This window comes from Electrona antarctica (genome assembly GCF_951216825.1).
Source record: "Electrona antarctica genome assembly, chromosome: 16".
Lineage (NCBI taxonomy): Eukaryota > Metazoa > Chordata > Actinopteri > Myctophiformes > Myctophidae > Electrona > Electrona antarctica.
The window spans coordinates 23,992,431-24,011,534 of NC_136797.1; the positions used below are offsets into that span (position 1 = coordinate 23,992,431).

General features: G+C 43.6%; 3 protein-coding genes across 5 annotated transcripts in view; all 3 read right to left on the reverse strand.

The window, feature by feature from the left end:
* LOC306939676 (E3 ubiquitin-protein ligase RNF34-like) overlaps positions 1–9,944 on the reverse strand; it is a 52,873-nt gene extending 42,929 nt beyond the window's left edge. Inside the window, exons 1-3 of one of the 3 annotated variants that reach the window (XM_079524332.1) lie at positions 9,837–9,944; positions 9,238–9,354; positions 8,887–8,992 (exon numbers count right to left, since the gene is read on the reverse strand). The gene's annotated coding sequence lies outside the window, so the exon portion shown is untranslated. Of the gene's footprint in view, positions 1–1,161; positions 1,303–1,852; positions 1,959–8,886; positions 8,993–9,224; positions 9,355–9,836 lie in introns of those variants that run through there. The other 2 variants (XM_079524333.1, XM_079524334.1) reach the window with 2 other exon arrangements.
* Positions 6,142–9,843, reverse strand: LOC306939354 (rabenosyn-5-like; the record flags this gene model as incomplete). Its single annotated transcript, XM_079523941.1, has 2 exons — positions 6,142–8,261; positions 9,837–9,843. 2 exons carry the CDS (start codon positions 9,841–9,843, stop codon positions 6,142–6,144), a joined length of 2,127 nt encoding a protein of 708 aa, XP_079380067.1.
* Positions 9,945–14,316: 4,372 nt separating the features above from the next.
* Positions 14,317–19,104, reverse strand: part of LOC306939355 (leucine-rich repeat-containing protein 75B-like) — a gene marked incomplete at both ends in the record, with an annotated part of 50,017 nt that continues 45,229 nt past the window's right edge. The window contains one exon of the mRNA XM_079523942.1: positions 14,317–14,854. Within this exon, the coding sequence (XP_079380068.1) occupies positions 14,317–14,854 (538 nt within the window). The remainder of the gene's footprint in view (positions 14,855–19,104) is intronic.

Here is a 19,104-nt window from a genome sequence, read left to right on the forward strand (position 1 = left end):
TGAGCAAATAGACAGTGTTTTACGTCATGATGATGTACGATGATAAGAGTGCCCCTCACTTCACACGGGTGTGATTTTTAAGGGGCGCTAGACCCTTCTATAAACAGCTTTTGTCCCCACACGTCTCAAGATTTGCCATTGACAATGAATGGGGAATTCCGGTCAAATGTCCGCTAAATCTTGTCCCCGGCGGTCTCAATATTTGCCATTGACAATGAATGGAGAAATGACGTCAGAATTCCGCTAAATATGACGTAAATTAAACATCAAAACATTAAACGCCATTGAAGGGAAAATTGACGTCATATGTAAACGAGCAAATCAGCCAACCAATCACAGGCAACAGGCATTCTGATTGGCCAGTATGAGATGATTCATGATGATGATAAGAGCTGATAATTCCGCTAAATATGACGTATATTAAACATCAAAACATTAAACACCATTGGCATTGAAGGGAAAACGTACATGTACACGAGCAAATCGGCTAACCAATCACATGTTCGTGGGAGTGCTTGGCCAATAAGGGACCACCTTATGTACCTTATGTAGCAATGTCAAACGTCCGCCAACATAAATTGATGTACGATGACAAGAGCGCCCCTCATTTCACAAGGGTGTGATTTTTAATAAACAAAGTAGTCTGCTGTGAAGTAGGGTTAAAGTGGTTACACAGATTTGTATGCTATTAATAATTTTGCTGGGGACTTCCTGGAACCCCCTCAGTGACGCTGTGGGTCCCAATGCAGGACCCCACTTTGAGAACCACTGTTCTCTAACACTGAATCTTTCATAGTTACATGTGGAGCTTGGTTCTGGGCATATGCCAGAAGGGCTGACCAGTCATAGGGCCGGCCGGGGCTGAGCCAAAACAATAAGAAAAAGTAATTTAAAAAAAAGACTTTTGGGCCGGTGGAGACCATAAATGCCAGGGCCGATTTCCTGTCCCCCTGCTGGTTATAATTTCAACTTTGGCTAAGTGGGTAAATCCCAATTTATACCATATAACAATGTTATTATGCTTTTTAGTAATGCATATTAGCCTACTGTGTTTACCAGCATATCACCACCGATCATCATCATTGTGACATGGCGGGCTTATTTATCTTTATATCTTATAATAACTGCAGCACAGAGAGATTAATTCAAATGACAAAATACCTGCAACTGTGGTCTAGTCAAGACGTGATGATGACATTCCCTCAAGTCACTGACTGCAGTTCATTAAATAGAGACAGCATCACGATTAAGACATTGCATTGTCATCTGTGGTCCGTGAAGTCAGTGGGCTTTGGGGACGAACTGGGAAGTGCCACACACAGACCACACTGTCACTGACTGAGCCGAGTTCAGAGAATACAGCTCATTTTACCTGCTACAATGTGCCTGGGATGTATAGGCTACTGTAATTGAACATGCGGTGCAGGAAACAGAACGCTCATGTATAGCCTACATATAACGTTTGAAAATAACCGATCTATAAGCTATAAGCTATGACGTACGCGTTGTGCGCTTGTATGGATCTGTATCAAATCTGTAGCCTATAAATCAGTGCATAAATCCCATCACATTGGCACATAACAGACAGACAACCGCAATGACATAGCGGTGCAAAAATGACAATACAACATCAATGAACATGCATCGATAATTGTCATTGATATGATGTCATGGTAATTTATTTTTTACAGGCAATGAATAATAATAGTTAATCGGACACAGGGGCATAATCTGATATAGTGGGATGATCCTTTCCTCATTGGCGCATTGTAGCAGAGAAGTTACTAAACGCAAAACTATACCATCGTCTCGACATCGTCACATTATTAAGTTAAAATAGGAATGGCATTACCTTCATTGCAATTCCCGGGTGAGGAATTCGCCGAGAAACAATATCAGAGCGACCATTGCAAGGGCACGGGGAAATCTCAAACCATTACCTATTCCCTCTCTCCAGCTCCGCCAGTGTATTGTGGAATAAACATAACGTAATGGACAGGGAAAGAACTGACCAATCGCTGACTTGGAAGAGGGGAAACGCCGAGGTACTTCGTCGCGCGTCGGTGTCGCGCGCCGAGAGCGCGGCTCTCCAAGCTCACCGCGCGTCGCGGACGCGACCCGCGGTGGGCTTGGAGAGCCGCTGTAGCTCGGCCGCTCTCGGCGCGCGACACCACATCGCGCGGCGGACGGAGCAGCATAGATGTGGTCTTTAATGACAGTTATCTTTAGCAGCCAATCGTCTTTTAGATCGCCGTGTAGTGGGCGGTCCAGGCCGTATCCCGTGCGTAAACACGCACGTCTGTGGGCAGCCCTGATTGATTTGTTATAGTAATGCACGACCGTGTCGCTCGCCGAGAATAGCCGACCAAATCACCAAAATATCTAATATTTCATTGAACAGGAACACGGTAACTGAACAACTGCACATAAAGCAAAACATATAGGCCTATTTGTCATTTTCTCTTTTGGTCACAAATGTAACTGCCATCTTTTCCTAATGCAATTAATGTGTCAGACTGAACCCAATATAGCCACTGTAAATAAATAATAGCAAATAAATTGAGTCCAGTGGGGCCTGAAATAGCTGCCTGTGTAGTGTGTGCGTGTGCGTGCGTACGGTACGTGTGTGTGCGCGTGCGTGCGTCTCTCGCAGGGGGGGAAAGGAAAACCTGCAGTCTGCAGTAGGAAGATTACAGGAGCTTACAGTAGGCTACTTTCATTACATCATCAATAGCTACTGTAAGCCCCCAGGGGGCACTAGATTGCCACACTGCACCATACTACCACTGGCAGACTCTGGGGAATAGGCTATACACTTCTGGTAACCCCCATTAAACAAAGCCATAGGACATGGACCATTAACCATTCACCTGCACACTGCTACATTGTCATACTACATTGTAGTATGTCAATACGACCAAGCTGAGGCATACTGGCCCCTTGCGGATTACAGCAGTGTACTAAATTCCGACCAGTCATTGGTCCGACAACGTACCTCAAACCCTAACCTAACCATTGATTGCTTTGATTGATTGAAATATCTTTGAAACAGTTTAATCTCACTAGTATTTCACCAGCTATAGAAGTTACCCCAATAAAAAATGTAATGTAAGCCTACTGTATGTAATTTATATGAATGTCTATTCAGCTAGATTTCACTATCTTCACCCCACCTACGTTTTGGGCAGACAAGATGTGTTAATTGTCGTCTCCCCGCGCACAATCGTAGCACTAAAGGTTTTCAAAGAGATATACCTGCCAGACGAGTAGGATACAAAGGCTGAAAGGCATGCATTTACATTCCAATGGGTGATTGAGGGTCGCGCTCTACCGCAACGGCCAATCAGCTGTCCATTAATAGTTCTCAGGTCTTGTTTTTGTCCTCTTTTTTTCTCATTGTATGGATTTTGGCCAGGCCAGAAATGGATTTGGACAGGACTTATTGTAGATACGCCTCTGCTGTACTTAACAGTACTCTAGTTCTGTACTAAATCTAATATAAAAACATCTTCTGTTATCAGGGTCGCTGGTGCACAAACTTCTAGTACATTGACCATAGACTGAACCACGAGACACACCAGAACACCTACATGTGATCCTAATTCTCTCAGACTCGCAGCATATAATTTAACCCTGACACAGTGAGTAGACAATGATTTCAGTTGGCTGGATAATATGGCTACATTATTTCCAGAAGAAAATGACTCCAATCCGTTTCTTTATGCATGAGATGAGTAAAGTACTGTAGATGATAATGGCCAGTGTCATTGTGGTATGACAATCTTCCTGTGTCCCTTCCAGTGTCATTTTTATGCCCATAGTATTTTATACCTGAAGAAGGTCAGCAGACCGAAAGCTTGCTAAATAAATACATTGATTGTGCGCAGATCTGAGTGTGCGGAGCTTCCCTTTATTTTTCTCATATGCCCATAGTATAAAAGGGACACAGGCAGACTAACAGATACAGAGATCTCCATCTCCGAAGGGCACCGCCCTAGTACTAAGTGTTAAATAGCTCTATATTCTGATAGTACTCATCCTGTCCTACATATGGAAACCTCTGCCATCATAACCTGTCTGTTCTGTCCGGTTCTCCTCAGTCCTCAGTGGCTGGAGCTAATTGATTTGAATTTGCACAAGGCCATTCATTCATTAGTACAGTATATGCACATTGCACAACATAACGACATCCGTTTTGCACTTTCCCAAAATGTAAGCTGTTTATTAGCGTTTTTAATTATGTAAACACTGGCGATTCGGAGTTCGGCCTATGGGATCTATCGTTGCCATGGTTACAGCCAACGCATGTGTGTGTTGTTCACTGTGTGTGTGTGTGTGTGTGTGTGTGTGTGTGTGTGTGTGTGTGTGTGTGTGTGTGTGTGTGTGTGTGTGTGTGCTGATAAATGTGTACTCTCTATGATTGACTTTGTCACCTATACCTGAAAATGTATTTACTCATTTTACTGTATATTAAAGAGCTGGAGAGACAGACCTCGGTTACTGAACAAACACTCTATAGCAATGATTATAATAATAGTGCCGAAAGTTGATTTTGTACAAAACAAGAACTTTTTATTTGTCTTTTAGCTGTTTTTAATCGGCATTGGCTAATATTGTGTGTTCGTGTTACCAAACAAACACGCAAACATGCTTTACAAATAACACTCTCCCCTGATGGAAGTGACATCATCACATGCATCGCTCTGCTCTCTACCCATTTTGGGCGGGAACCCCTTTTGGTGTTATGCTTTAGCTATTGAAAAATAGCAGATCTACAAGCTCATAGCGCGCCACCGAGTGGCGCACTACGAGCTTGTAGGTCTGCTATTTTTGAAAAATCGAAGAACGACATAGAAACATAGCTTTTTCAGAAAACTGTCAGGATGTAGAAGACATTTTTAGAATCTGATCTCAGATCAAAATGGGTTAAGTCACAGTGCATTTCCAATAGAATGTGGAGATGCACTGGAAAAACCACCATATTGTTGCTCCAATGTGGATCTCATCTCAGACTTAAATGTGATCATGCGACATCAATCATTGATGATGTCAGTTAACTATCCATGTCATAACCCACATTTGGAGTCATATGTCATAGATGTGTCATCATATACTCTATGACATATCTATGACATATGTTTCCAGATTTGATTTGCAGCCCCATTAACTTCCATTATAATGTTAGTAGTGATTACGTATGTCTCCCGATTAGATTGTCACCCCCGTTGACTTTCATTATGGTCGTAGTTACTAAGAGGTAGGGGTAAGTGATATAGTTGTCTTTAAAACAAAACAATATCACTTAACCCTACCTCTTAGTAATAATGATAAAAGCATAACATACAAATCCATGAGGGCTCGTTTCCATTGTGGTCCTGTTAAAAGGTTAATAATATGTGAACAGATTTGAGCCTGCCATCGCGCAAACTCCAGCTTTTCACCAGAGGAGAAAAACTTTTTTTTTTTTTCAAAATGAGTTGATAGCACAGGCAGACTCTTCACATACTAGAGCATGTCTGAAATAAGTGTCAGAGCTGAAATCGACATGTAAATATGTAATAAATGTATAAACATGTAGCTAGGGGTAATGTTAGCCTGTTTTCTCAACTCGCTGTTTCTCTGCAAGACATTACTCTATAAGCCATATCTCCAAAACTGGTGAGTCAAACTGAACAACCAATGTCAATTTGAAGCTATGATTCCCTGCTTTCATATGACGTGAAAAAACGGAAATTCAAAAATATCAAATGGCAGTCCCTCAGTCAAATTTGATCACATATAGCCTAAAACAGTGGTACTGTTAAGATTAGTTGCCTGTAGTTTCCCCATGGCACAAATGTGATGATTCATGAGACTTCCAAGACTGCCAAATTACACAAGGTTGCAGACATATTCCCATTCAAAAGATCCATTTGGCAACTGCATGGAAAAAACTAGTTATTTTTAAGTGGTATTTTAAGTGGTGTCTCCATTCTACCAAAACAGCTGCTGGTTACTGCCAACAATGCCTTCTACAAATGCATTTGTAGTGCTTGTACAGGGTGGAAACGACTGTAGTCATACTAGTACTACTCAACTAGTTGCAGTACATCAAGTACAGCTGACCTTGGCCTCACTGTGAGGGATTCAAAGTGAGGGTTATTATGAGAACCAGGTGTTAACATGTTTTTCTTTCTCCTTCTGTTCCTGCAAGGTGCGCTGCAGCTCTCTCAGGTTCTCCAATAGCAGCTCCACCTCATCCAGGCGGTTGTTGCGCTTGGCATCAAAGATGTAGGCCCGGATGTTGTCAATCTGCTGCAGGAGCAGCTCCTCCTCGATCAAATCGATGTCTTGCAGAACCTCCTCCTTGTCCGTTCCATCGAAGGGGTTGGTTGAGACCCGGGCCTCAGTGAAGGGGCTGCTGGCATCTCTTTTCTCCTCAAAGGGATTGTACTCTTTTCCATTGGTTGCCTGATGCTCCATCTGGATGCCCTTGAAGAAGGTATTGGACGTGTGCTCCTTTATGGGAGTGGAGTCCTCATCAAAGGGATTGAACTTCTGTTCTTCACCTCCAGGAGGAGCCACATGTCCACCTAAGCTTCTTAGCCTCGGAGGCATCTCCTGTGCCGTGAAAGTTGGGATTGCGCTTAAAGAAAGCGTGTTCCTTTCAGCTATAGGGGTTAGTTTTTCTGCTGGCTCTTCATATTGGTCCTGTCGTAGGTTCCCTGCATGACCCAAGTCCCGAAAACTCTCCCAGAAGATGGAGAGAGTTGGGGCCATGTGCTCCATCTCCTCCCTCTCCTGAGCCTCAAAGTGCTCGATCTCATCCTGCTGCAAGCTCTCGTCCTTGTCCAGCTTCTCGAAGAGAGTAATGGCCAGGCTGGTCTGTAGCTGTTGTTGCGGGTTATTATCTAACATGACCACCTCGTCCATACGATGGGCCTCCTGCGCCTGACGCAGAAATGACTGCACCTTTTCCATCTGCTGCAGCAGAGGGTCTTTAAAATCACTCTGTGTGTGGAAGACGTCTGAGGAGGTGATGTGCGGGACTGCAGGGGCCTGGGGAAGCTCTCTGCTGGTGTCGGCAGCATGACGGTTCTTCTCGGACTCCTGCCTCCTCTTCTCTTGCTCTCGTTTCCTCTTTTCTTTCAGATTCTCATACTTCTCCTTAGTGGGTAAAGACATCAAGCCAAACAGCTTCTCCTGGACAAACAGTGTGACAGTATAGTGGACCATTTTCTGCAGCTGGAGGGTGTTGGGATGTGGCGGTGGGTCGTCAGCATTAACTCCGAGTGTCAAGATCCTCTTACTCAGTGCATCAATTAATTCATAGTATTTGAGTACTTCCATTCTCAGTGCACCGGCAGTGTCCAGATTGTATGCCGTCTCGTATCCGGCATTGAGAGATTCGCTCATTCGGATGTACTCCGGAGCCCTCTCGTCCACTTTGTCCATACACGACCTCAGCCTCTCATAAAGCGTGACTATGTCCGGCATGTGGCCCTTCTCCAACTTCTGCTGTCTCTTCAGCAGGGTGTCCATGCAGTGCTGACAGCAGCGAATCCTCTCATTATCCTTTTCCTCCAGAATGGAGGTGACACTGCTCAGGCTGCTGATGCTACTACTCCTAGAGCCCATGCCACCACCACCACCACCCCCTGCTGGGGACACCTGGGATTGACCGGGGCTTCCGGGTCCACACAGGGCCTCCGGTGTCACACTTATTATCTCATAAACCAGCGACAGGGGAACAAACTCTATGCACTTCCAGCACATGATCGAGCCACAGAGACGACAGTGGTGTCGTCTGCTAAGGGTTCTGAACTTGTGCCCACAGTCGGGACAGAAGGGCACATACGAGTCACTCGCCCATGGCACTACGCATTTCTCTATTGCTCTGATTTTGGCCGCATCGACGTTGGTCCGGTCAATAGACGTCAGCGTCTTCAGATTCACGACGAGTTTATTGACCTCCGTGACGTTATGCTCTACCCGAGCTGCCCGGTGTCTTTTGAAGAAGTCCAAATGGTTTCTGGTGGCTCCCGGTTCCTGAGGTTCCCACATGTATGGGTCCACTCCACCACCGTAGTGGCTGTGGGTCTCGGGCCCGTCTTCACCGTTCCACTTCAGTAATTTATCCTTGGCTTTCTTGGCCTTCTGAGCCAGTCTTTTGAGCACATGGCGGTCCGCCCCCGAGTGCTCCGCTCCATAGTGGTCCTGGAGTTGGTAGAATGAGTGCAGGTCTTTCAGGCACAGCGGGCAGAGGAAGCCCTCCTTTATGTCTGCATTGGAAATATCCAAAATGGGGGGACCCTGCTTCAGGCTGCACCTCCGCACGGCACTGGGCGTGCAGCCCACCCCAGTTGTGTTGTCGGCAGTTTGGAGTATTTTGCCAAATCAAAACGACCTATTACATCAGTTAATCAGGAGTTTATCTGGATGTGATAATAAGTGGGGAGTTTAAGAGAGCAGAGTGTGACGATGATGTCACTTCAGTCAGGTTTAGTTAACCACTTAAACCAGTAAGATGCCCTTAAAGGGCGAGGTCACGTGCACGTATGCGCCTGGGTGACGGCAGACTGCTGGGTGAGTGCTGCCACTTTGGCATGGGGGGGGGTTAGATCAGAATTTGGAATGAATTCTGTACTGGCCATATATGGAGCGTGTGTTGAGTGTACAGGGTTTGATGAGGTCAGATCATCATGGAATGTCAGAACAGGAAGGACGGGTGGGGAAGAATCAACATATGGAATGTCAGAACAGGTCAGCTCCATATATGGAGATCTAAGGGTTTGAGGTTTGAGGTCAGATGTAGAGTTTCTGTCCGGCTCCATACAGATACAGTGTGTGTGTGTGTGTGTGTGTGTGTGTGTGTGTGTGTGTGTGTGTGTGTGCAAAAACACTCACCACAAAACACGCTCGCCCTGGGTCAAATCCGGCGACCTCTGAGTCTGAACTGTCGGACCCACAAATACGGTGCTCTCGGAACGGTCGGACCCACAAATCCGGCGACCTAGGAATGGTCGGACCCACCATGTATAAATGGTGTATAAAAAAATACATGTTTTAAAAGATATGAGACACTGCTGATAATCTTGTTTGAAAATGTTTAAGTTTGTTATTTCAATTTGGCCTGGAGGATGGAGATGACCAGTTTTTTGTTGTTGTAAAAGGTTTTTATTTTAAAGCTCGATATATTCTGATAGTAGTCATTTCTATAGTGTTTGATCAGTAACAGGGCTCACTTATTATAATTACCAGTGTCCTGGGGTTGTCAATCAATGCATTTGGCGCCATCGTGTGGTCAACCATCCAGGTGCTCCTCCTCTTCTCCGGACCCGGGATGGGATAGAATAGAATAGATACATCCTGGACCTGTAGTAGGAAACAACAAATAGTTTCAGTTATTTGATTAAAGCTAATAATAATGTTATTATATTATAATAATATGATTGCTTTGTAGTGCCAGTCTAATTGAAGGAAAACGACCCCAGGTGGTTCAGTATGGTTCATTCTTTGTTGACTTTTCTTTACTGATGACTTGCAGTTTGTTACTGTATGTGTGGTGTTGGTGTGGTTCTATCTTCTACACAAACACAAATATCATATAACGGGTACGTGTAAGGATATACATGTAGGTTAAAGAACAAAACAATACAACAAAAAGATGCACAAGTTGGTGAGGACTGAGGTCTAAAAGCTACAAAATAATTCGTAACAGCATGACTGTCTCTAAAAGCACAGCTGAGCTGATTGTCCTCGGTCGCTCTCAAACTGTCAATCTATAGTTATTCGAAACTGTCTGTGAAAAGCAACATGGCTTCACAATCACAACAATAATATATTGAATAACTCACTCAGCATTACGTTGGTCGTGGGCTGATTTCCACAATGCATTCGTGTCCTGCAGCAGCCAGCCAGCCAGTGGTAATGAAAGCTCTGATATGATATCTGTTGGTTTGTAATATGGGAGTCATTGGGAGAACACAGCGCTGCGCATACATAAACACGCCACTAGATGGAGTATTCTATCTAACTAAAAAGACAGAGCTGCAACTCTGCTGAGATTTTAACATCTTATTTAGGCTATTTATTATTGATACGTTATGATTAAACTACGGCATGTCTTTAGTTTACTGACATCTCAAAACACCATCAAAAATTAATGAATACAATGGCTTAGAATCTTTATGTTGTGCTTTCTACTGGAGATTGTAGATTCATTCTTTGTCTTGTGCATCATTCCTACACTGAAATGCTGCAGTGTTCTATATTACTTGTCCACAAAATGATAAGAACTTATCTTTGATTGATTCCTGTATTAGGCTACTAAATGTGAAGTTGCTTTGAACACAAAAGCCATATTTGAAAGCCAAAAGATTTAAATGATCTTATAATGGCAATAAACAAGTTAAAAAAAAAAGAAAGCCAAAAGAACATTTGTACCCATTTGTACTCTCCACTTGTTCACACTCTCATATTTGAATGAACACAGTTTTCTTTATTTAGGCCTACTGTGCTCACCAACCTTGAGATCTGCGAGGTTCAGCTTGGATTCATGTTCACAGGCTTTGCAGGGCATGTGCTCATTACTTGTATATTTGGAGTCTAATGTAGAAAGATTAAACATTCTGACTGGATTGCGGGGTGTAACTACTGTATTGAACACTGTAGTCCTATAGGCCTAATATACCCCCTTGATCATTCTCACCACAGAGAGCTGTCGACTGCAGAGAGACATGCTGAGGAATTCCTCATTTGTGCAGCACAAGCACAGAACTGTTAAAATGGCTTGGATGTGTTATCAGTGTCGGCTACAAATTGGCACAGGATTTCCTTGTTATCTGACACTTTATAGCTCTGGCGTTTCTTTCAGAGAGGGTCTAATAGGAACTGAAGATGGATGACTTCCAAACGCTCCCACTGTGAGCGTGGGAAACGCCTCGCTAGCAGAGCATCTCCTATGGTCAGCAGCATAGTGATATTACTCTACCTCTGGCAGGTCCAAACAGCAGTCACTATTCAGTCACACAACACAGACCGTATGCTTCTCAAAGTGGGGTCCGGGGACCCCCAGGGGTCCTTGAGGCAGTTCCAGGGGGGTCCCCATGCAGCTAAATGATAGTTTGATAAATGGGCCCTTATGAGTCTGTAACTCTGAGGGTGTAGAAATGTGCACTCTCAGAGTTAAATTAACATTGATTTTACAATACAAATTGGGGTCTCACTCTCAGAGATAATGCTATTAAATGGGGGTTCTGTAGCCTATTGCATATCAAACCGAGGCGTCCTTGAAATGGTTGAGAATCACTGCTAGAGCCGTAAAAATGTTATCTTATGGGGGTCCCTGGCATATCTTTTCAAATGGGGGTCCTCGCCAGGCTAATTAGTGTTAATTTGGGGGTCCTTGACGTGAAAAAGTTTGGGAACCACTGCCGTATTGTCAATCCATGATGAGATGGAGTCTACTGAAAAAGTATACAGATGCGGATGTCCTTTCAGTGTTTAGAAACTGAGTAGCTATTCAAAATACATACACTTAAAATATGTGCTTTGTTGTGAAGGCCTTCAAATGAGAATATTGTTGTTTTTGTCCAGAGCTGACATTTTAAGTTTTCAATGAAAAATAATGACGTGCAATTGGGATTCCACACAACCACAATAAAAACAAACACATACGTTTTTTGGTATACATTTATTTTGTAAATCTTGAGCACTCGAACATTTCTGTTTAAGTTCCAAAGAGAGCTGTGATTACCTACTAAAGTTTGGAGGAAGAAAAGAAAAGAAAAGTAGGCCTATATCTGTTGTGTGCATGGTCATGATTGGAATCTGTCTGATTGAGTTTAACCACTTGAACCGAGCATCTATTCAGGGGGGGAACAGTCACAGAAAATAGCAGATCTACAAGCTTGATTTTCACCAAACTGATTTGGTGTAGAGGGGGAAAAGAGTCGGACAGAGTACAGAACCCATGCCGGTCAACTATTAGTTTACCAAGAAGGTTAAAGAGGTTGATTATGGCAAAAACATGATTTTGATTTTTCGTAAACTGAACCCAAACCAACGCTTGCATGTACACTGTACAGGGACTGAATTGTATCTAAAGTGCACCAGTCCATTTACAAGACCGAAGGGTACAGTAGTAATACAGTAGTATGTGCACATCACACTTTCATGCACACAATCATCATACACTTATGGTCATGCTCATACTCTCACAGACACACACAGCATGTCGATTCAGATATGCACATTGTACAATTAGCATATTTATATACAATATTGTGGAAACGTGTGTAGATAATCTGTTCATATGGGTATTTATATCCATTACAATATACTTTACATATGAATACACAGATTATCCTGTATATTATCATAGAAATGAAGCTTAGCACAGATGGAAAAAATGACTGTACATGGTGTTTACGTAGCCCACTATCCTGACTAATATAGTATGTTGTGGGCCATTGTAAACATTTAAAAAGAGGCCTGCATCAGGTGGATGAAGGCCTGCTATAGGGCCGAAACGTTGTGTCTGTGGATGTCGGTGTTTTAATAAATGAGACACTGTGGTGCTGCTGAGCCGGCTGTGTGCGGACTTCCCTCTCTCTGAATTGCATCTACTTTTAGTCCAGCACCAGCGAAGGACTGGATGTGTGCGCAACCTACTCGTTTCTAAACTAGCATTGTAAACATTGGCATCTGGATGTGGCACCCTAATATTTTTGTATTCTGAAAATTACTAGAATATAAATGTGCATGTAAAACACACGCCTTCGGCCGTACCCCTGGACACTTGAGTTGAGCTGCTGTAAACATGTTTTAAAATAATACAAAAATAATTACTACTACTACACACAACACAATCTAGAACAAAAAAAATCCCTTTATGATGCGTGTGTGTACAACTGTACATTATATTGTAGCACACTAGAGAAAAATGTAAATGCTTTTTTTAGTTACGATCAAATTCATACTGTAAAATAAGATTTACAGTAGTTCATAGACCATCAGTAGAAGGATGTGATCAGGGGTTAATGTCGTTCACCATCTGTGTCTGGTCAGGGCTAACATGACCTGGCAGAGGCAGCAATCAGTTCATTAGCAGTGTGTGTATGTGTGAGTGAGTGTGTGTGTGTGTGTGTGTGTGTGTGTGTGTGTGTTTGCGTGCGTGCGTGCGTGCGTGCGTGCGTGTGCCTGTGCTGTGTATATTTTGTTGTGTCTGTACGTAATATGTACTGTATATCTGTATGCTCTGTATGCTACACTCTATCATTCAAAGGCAGTTTCTCTTTGGAGCTCATTGATACGGAATTAAAAATAGAAATTGGAATACTTTTAATTAGTTGAAAAATGAGTCCTTAATAAATGCTTCCGCAGCGCAATGTAACCGCGAGACATTTAATTCAAACACACTAGGAAATGCAGTTGCTCCTAGTATGTTACTCTACATAGATGAGAAACATATTTAATAGTAAAAACATCAAGCCCACGTGGGAGATTTACTTAATTTAAAGTTGAACTTATTCAAATGCTTCACTGAAGTAATTAGTTCAGTACCTCAAACTAACATTACCAGGCGTCCCTTACTTCACACGAGTGTGATTTTTTGAGTTTGTTATTTGAAAGTGAAAGTCTCTCTGCAGTCTGAACATGCAAAGGGACACAACACGGTTCATGATTTATATATCGAGGTATGTAGTTAGTTACCCTAAGCAACTACTGGCAAGATGAAACATGCTAACGCACTGAACCCACCATTGCCCCCCAACAAAGCGTCAGCATACGCCGTTAAATGCGCTCGCCGCTTTATGCGTGACTGTTCTCGAACAATTTAACCTCTGGCCACAGCGGGACGTCTGGTCATTCTATATACAATTGTATTTCTATGAGAACGTGCCTGGACAACAAGCAGTTTGGACAAGCTATTTTTCCCACCCAGATCGGCGAAAAAAATCTTCACGCCCGCAAGTGGATCGCCCATGCACTGCCAATGAGAACGGCTGCATTTATTATCATGGAGCGGAAGAAAAGCAGCGTCCGTGTGCTTATTATGCTTGCAAGCCAGGTGGGTTTTGTGCGTAACACGAGAGGCTAGGACTCAGGACTTCAGGTGAGTAAACAGACAGAGCTCTAGAAAGTGTTGTCACACTATGTCAGACCACCATGGACGTTGGACAATCACCTGTTGCAACAGTGAAGTATCACATTTGTGGACACACTTCCCAGCTCAAAGCCCCAAGCCCCAGACCCAAGCTCGCAACACATCACGTGGCGACGTGTTGTGAGCTTGTAGATCTGTTATTTTCGGTGTGTGACACTGGCACTAAATCACCCTGCATCCTCCTCCTCGTGCCCATCGTGTTCTTCATCGCGCTCTGCGTCCTCACACAGGCTGGCCTCCTCGACGGAGGTCTCCAGGTTAGGGACGTAGCTCGTCACAGTCCGCACCTCGCTGTACTCATAGATGGTGGGAAGGCTGCTACGCAGGCCAAAGCGACGGCGCAAAGCCACCAGCAACGGCTGGGGCACGGTGAAGATATCCACGTTGTTGCCCAGGTCCACCCAGGCTAGGCTGGGAAACTTCCTGTGGTCCTTCACCATGTCGGTCAGGTCCTTCAGAATGGCCATTGTCAGGCGGTTCCCGTTCACCGCCAATCGTGTCAGCTTGGGCAGACTGCCGAGGACGGGCAGTAACAGGCGCAGGCCCTCGTCCTGCAGCTCGGTGAAGCTCAGGTCCACGGCAGACACCACGTCGCTGCTGCCCTGGATGTAGTACGCCACGTGGTGGATGTCTCGGCCACACAGGGGCATGCCCGACAGGTTGACCACATCACTGGGCAGCCGCTTCTTCAGAGTGGACTTTAGGCTGTTGGGGAGACCAGAATAGAAAGACGGGATCAATGGATGTTTGTTGTCCTTCTCCTGAAGAACAACATGGCTATTTTAGTTAACCCATTTTGGGTGGGAACCCCTTTTGGTGTTAACATTATGCTATGCTTTAGCTATTGAAAAATAGCAGATCTACAAGCTCATAGCGCGCCACCGAGTGGCGCGCTACGAGCTTGTAGGTCTGCTATTTTTGAAAAATCGACTGACATAGAAAACGGTCAGGATTTAGAAGACATTTATAGAAAATAAAGGCTGCCCTATGTGTATTGGTAGTTAGCTTTCCACCTGACCTAATGATGTGGCTGTATTTATTGATCTGTGGGGTCCTATAGAGCGTCGCAGTCCCGCCCCCTACAATGGACCAGGAAATGAATCCCAATGCATTTTTCCCATAGACATTTCAAAAAGTATTTATTTAAAGACGGTTACGCCACGGACAAAGCCAACTCGAGTCGTGACAACTCATGACAACACAAACAATATTTTGGACCAAACAAATAATTACAAAGAAGAAAAACAACAAAAAAAGTGTTGTAACCGGCCGTTTTTTTCTTCTTTCTAATTATTTTTTCGGCCCCAAAAATTGTGTTTGTTGTCATGATTTGTCACGACTCGAGTTGGCTTTGTCCGCGGCGTAAACGTCTTTAAATAAATACTTTCTGAAATGTCTATGAGGAAAATGAACGGAGAATCATTTCCTGGTCCATGGTAGAGGGCGGGACTGCGACGCTCTGTTGATGTCACCCAGTATCACCCCACCGTACACAGAAATACGATTGATACCAAAACATAGAACACAAAACAGGTACATTCGGTCAGTGGTGGTAGAATTATAACACAGTCACAAACCTATGTTGTATCTATTCTAAATGTGTACAGGTCTCTGGAGCACCACATTCTGTATCTTAGGCCAAATTTCAGCAGCAACACTCTCGTCGTTTTGGGGTGTCATCATAAATAATCAATAATAAATAAAAGTCATGTCAGATGGCCACATGGACTTCATGTGGACAGACAGACAGACAGACAGACAGACAGACAGACAGACAGACAGACAGACAGACAGACAGACAGACAGACAGACAGACAGACAGACAGACAGACAGACAGACAGACAGACAGATACTGTAGCATCTTGCAGGAAAATGATAAAGCAAAGCTCTTTAAAATAATAATAATAAACTTTATTTGTATAGCACTTTATGGTAAATGGTGCATTTATATAGCGCCTTTATCCAAGGCGCTTTACATAGATTGTGCATCAATTCACCCATTCACACACACATTCATACACCGATGGCGGCAGAAACCATGCAAGGCACTAGCCAGCACATCGGGAGCAATTTGAGGTTCAGTGTCTTGCTCAAGGACACTTCGACACAAACTCTGGGGGAGCCCGGGTTCGAACAGGCAACCTTGCGGTTACCATCCAGCCACTCTACCCCTGAGCCACCCTACCTAATCTTATAAGAACAGAGTCACGACGTTCTTGAAACTACGCACTACGCATTAGTTCAAAAAAATGGGCAGTGATTCTCGTATCTCGTTGCGATGTCTCATTAGATCCCTCAGTGCATTTGAAAGCATACAATAACAGAACTGAGTAATCTAAAGTCAACCTCTATTTCTCAACCTCTATTTATATATAACTTTGAAATGTACTGTTTTAGTTAACCCATTTTGGGCGGGAACCCCTTTTGGTGTTAGCATTATGCTATGCTTTAGCTATTGAAAAATAGCAGATCTACAAGCTCATAGCGCGCCACCGAGTGGCGCGCTACGAGCTTGTAGGTCTGCTATTTTTTTTAAATCGAAGAACGACTGACATAGATCCCTCAGTACATTTGAAAGCATACAATAACAGAACTGAGCAATCTAAAGTCTATTTCTCAACCTCTATTTATATATAACTTTGAAATGTACTGTAAATCTCAAGACGTGGGGCAGGGATTAATCCATTTTGACCTGAGATCAGATTCTAAAAATGTCTTCTACATCCTGACAGTTTTCTGAAAAAGCTACGAGCTTTCTATGTCAGTGGTTCTTCGATTTAAAAAAAATAGCAGATCTACAAGCTCATAGCGCGCCACTCGGTGGCGCGCTATGAGCTTGTAGATCTGCTATTTTTCAATAGCTAAAGCATAACATAATGCTAACACCAAAAGGGGTTCCCGCCCAGAATGGGTTAAATTAACCACATTAATCCTAGCATGACATTAGGTACAGTCAAAATAATTCTAAAATAAATCAACATAACCAGGAAAAAAAAGAAAAAAGGAATAAGCTTGTAAATTGGCTATTTGCCTATTTCATCGTAAGCCAAAGTATATGGGGCCGTTAAGACCCGAGGCAGATTCTATATGTCTTCTAAAATCAGACCGGCATGTCTTCTAAAAAATCACACCCGTGTGAACTGAGTGGTGCAACTCCCCCCCTTACACCCCCCCCCCCTCTCTCTCTCATTAGCAGGCAACAGTGCAGCACTATTTCTCTCTCTCTGTTTCTGGCACGACAGCGCCCCTACTGGTACTCATTAGTCACACATGAGTCACACACAAACATAGGTTAACACGAGTCACATAGGTGTCACACGGACACGGACATTGCTGTTCCTTGGAGTGGTTGCACCACTCAAAAACTGTTTTCTGAAAAATTTATATTGCTATCAGTGGTGCTCAAAACCTTTCATGTCAAGGACCCCAAAAATGATATGCATTTGGCCACAGACAGCCATCTCAAAATGTTCCAGGGACCCCCATAAGCCAAGATTTTAGTTAAATATGTCCCCTTTAAAAAATGTAGAGAGTGGAAAAAAAATGAATAGCCAAAGAATAAAATGACACTGATGCTTTCCCAGTTTTAATGGGTTATTACCTGAAAGCCTGGTGACGCGAGGTTAGGACTTAACTACTGTAGTTAAGACCAAGACCACTTGCCTTTGGCATGTTGGCAAATGGACAGGTGGAGAACTTTGTTTAAAAAACCTTTAACTATAATATGTTTGTTTACATACAGCTCTTCTTTGCCTGATTCATACTTCCGTCGTGCTGGTGTTGCACACTGTAATTGGCCGATCCTACAAGTCCACAACGCGCCACATATGCGGCATGTTGTGAGCTTGTAGATCTGCTTGTAGTTCACGTTTGCAGATCACAGTTGTACATATACACATTAAGCATACGTTTGTAGATCACATTAAGCATAAGTCACAAATTCACAATCCTCTTTGCCTGTTGTCCCCTCAGTCCCCTCTGTAATATATAAATGGTTAGTCTCTCTGTGTTTCTCCCCCACACAACCCCCCCCCCCCCCCCCCCCCCTTTCTCTTCTAGTCTAGTGTGGGAGCCTCATAAATCGGCGGGCTCATGGTCTTCACATCTGTCACCCTCTCTGCTCGGAAGCATCCAGGGAAAGAGTCAAAGACCTAACAGCTAACGGGAGCAGAGATTTGCGAGGTTATTGATTCCTTGAGTAGGCTATAATTCAGCTGTGTCCCTCCTTTAGAGCCTCATACTTCTCTTTCTTGGTCTCTTCCCCCCCCCCCCCCCCCCTCCATTATTACATTTCTCTCACACACACTCTTTGCGCCTTTGCTTTGGATTTTTTTATTTCCCATTTGAAACCCACATCTTTACCAATGAGACGGCACAGTATAGATTGGGAAGATGTAGGCTTTGAAATTAATGTGGTTCTATGGGCTTCAAATGTAGAACTTTACGTGTGCCTGTCGGCCACCGGCCTACTTTGGAACGATGCAAGTTGGGAACCTAGTATGCAATACCCGTTGTCATAGCATCCGTTTTAACCATCTGTCTGTGTCCCATATGGACATTTCTGTATCTGTCTGTACCTGCCTTGTGTCTGAAGAGTGCAAACTGACTGAAAAGTGGACTGGTTAAGTAATCAAATGGCTGTGGTGGTGTGGAACTGAAGTTGGTGGGGTAAACGGTTCTCGAGTTAGGTACCGGTAGATTATACAGACACACACACACACAGTTGTGGTGCATTTAAAGTAGGATGTGTAAGGGCAATTCTTACAACTAGATGTTCAACGCATTGCATTGTGAACTTGTAGGTCTGCTATTATTGCTTTTTGAAAACTGGATTTTTTAAAAAACATTTTGCCATATTTTCCGATTTGAATTTAACTACGCACGCACGCACGCACGCACGCACGCACGCACGCACACGCACACACACACACACACACACTGTATACATTAGTTT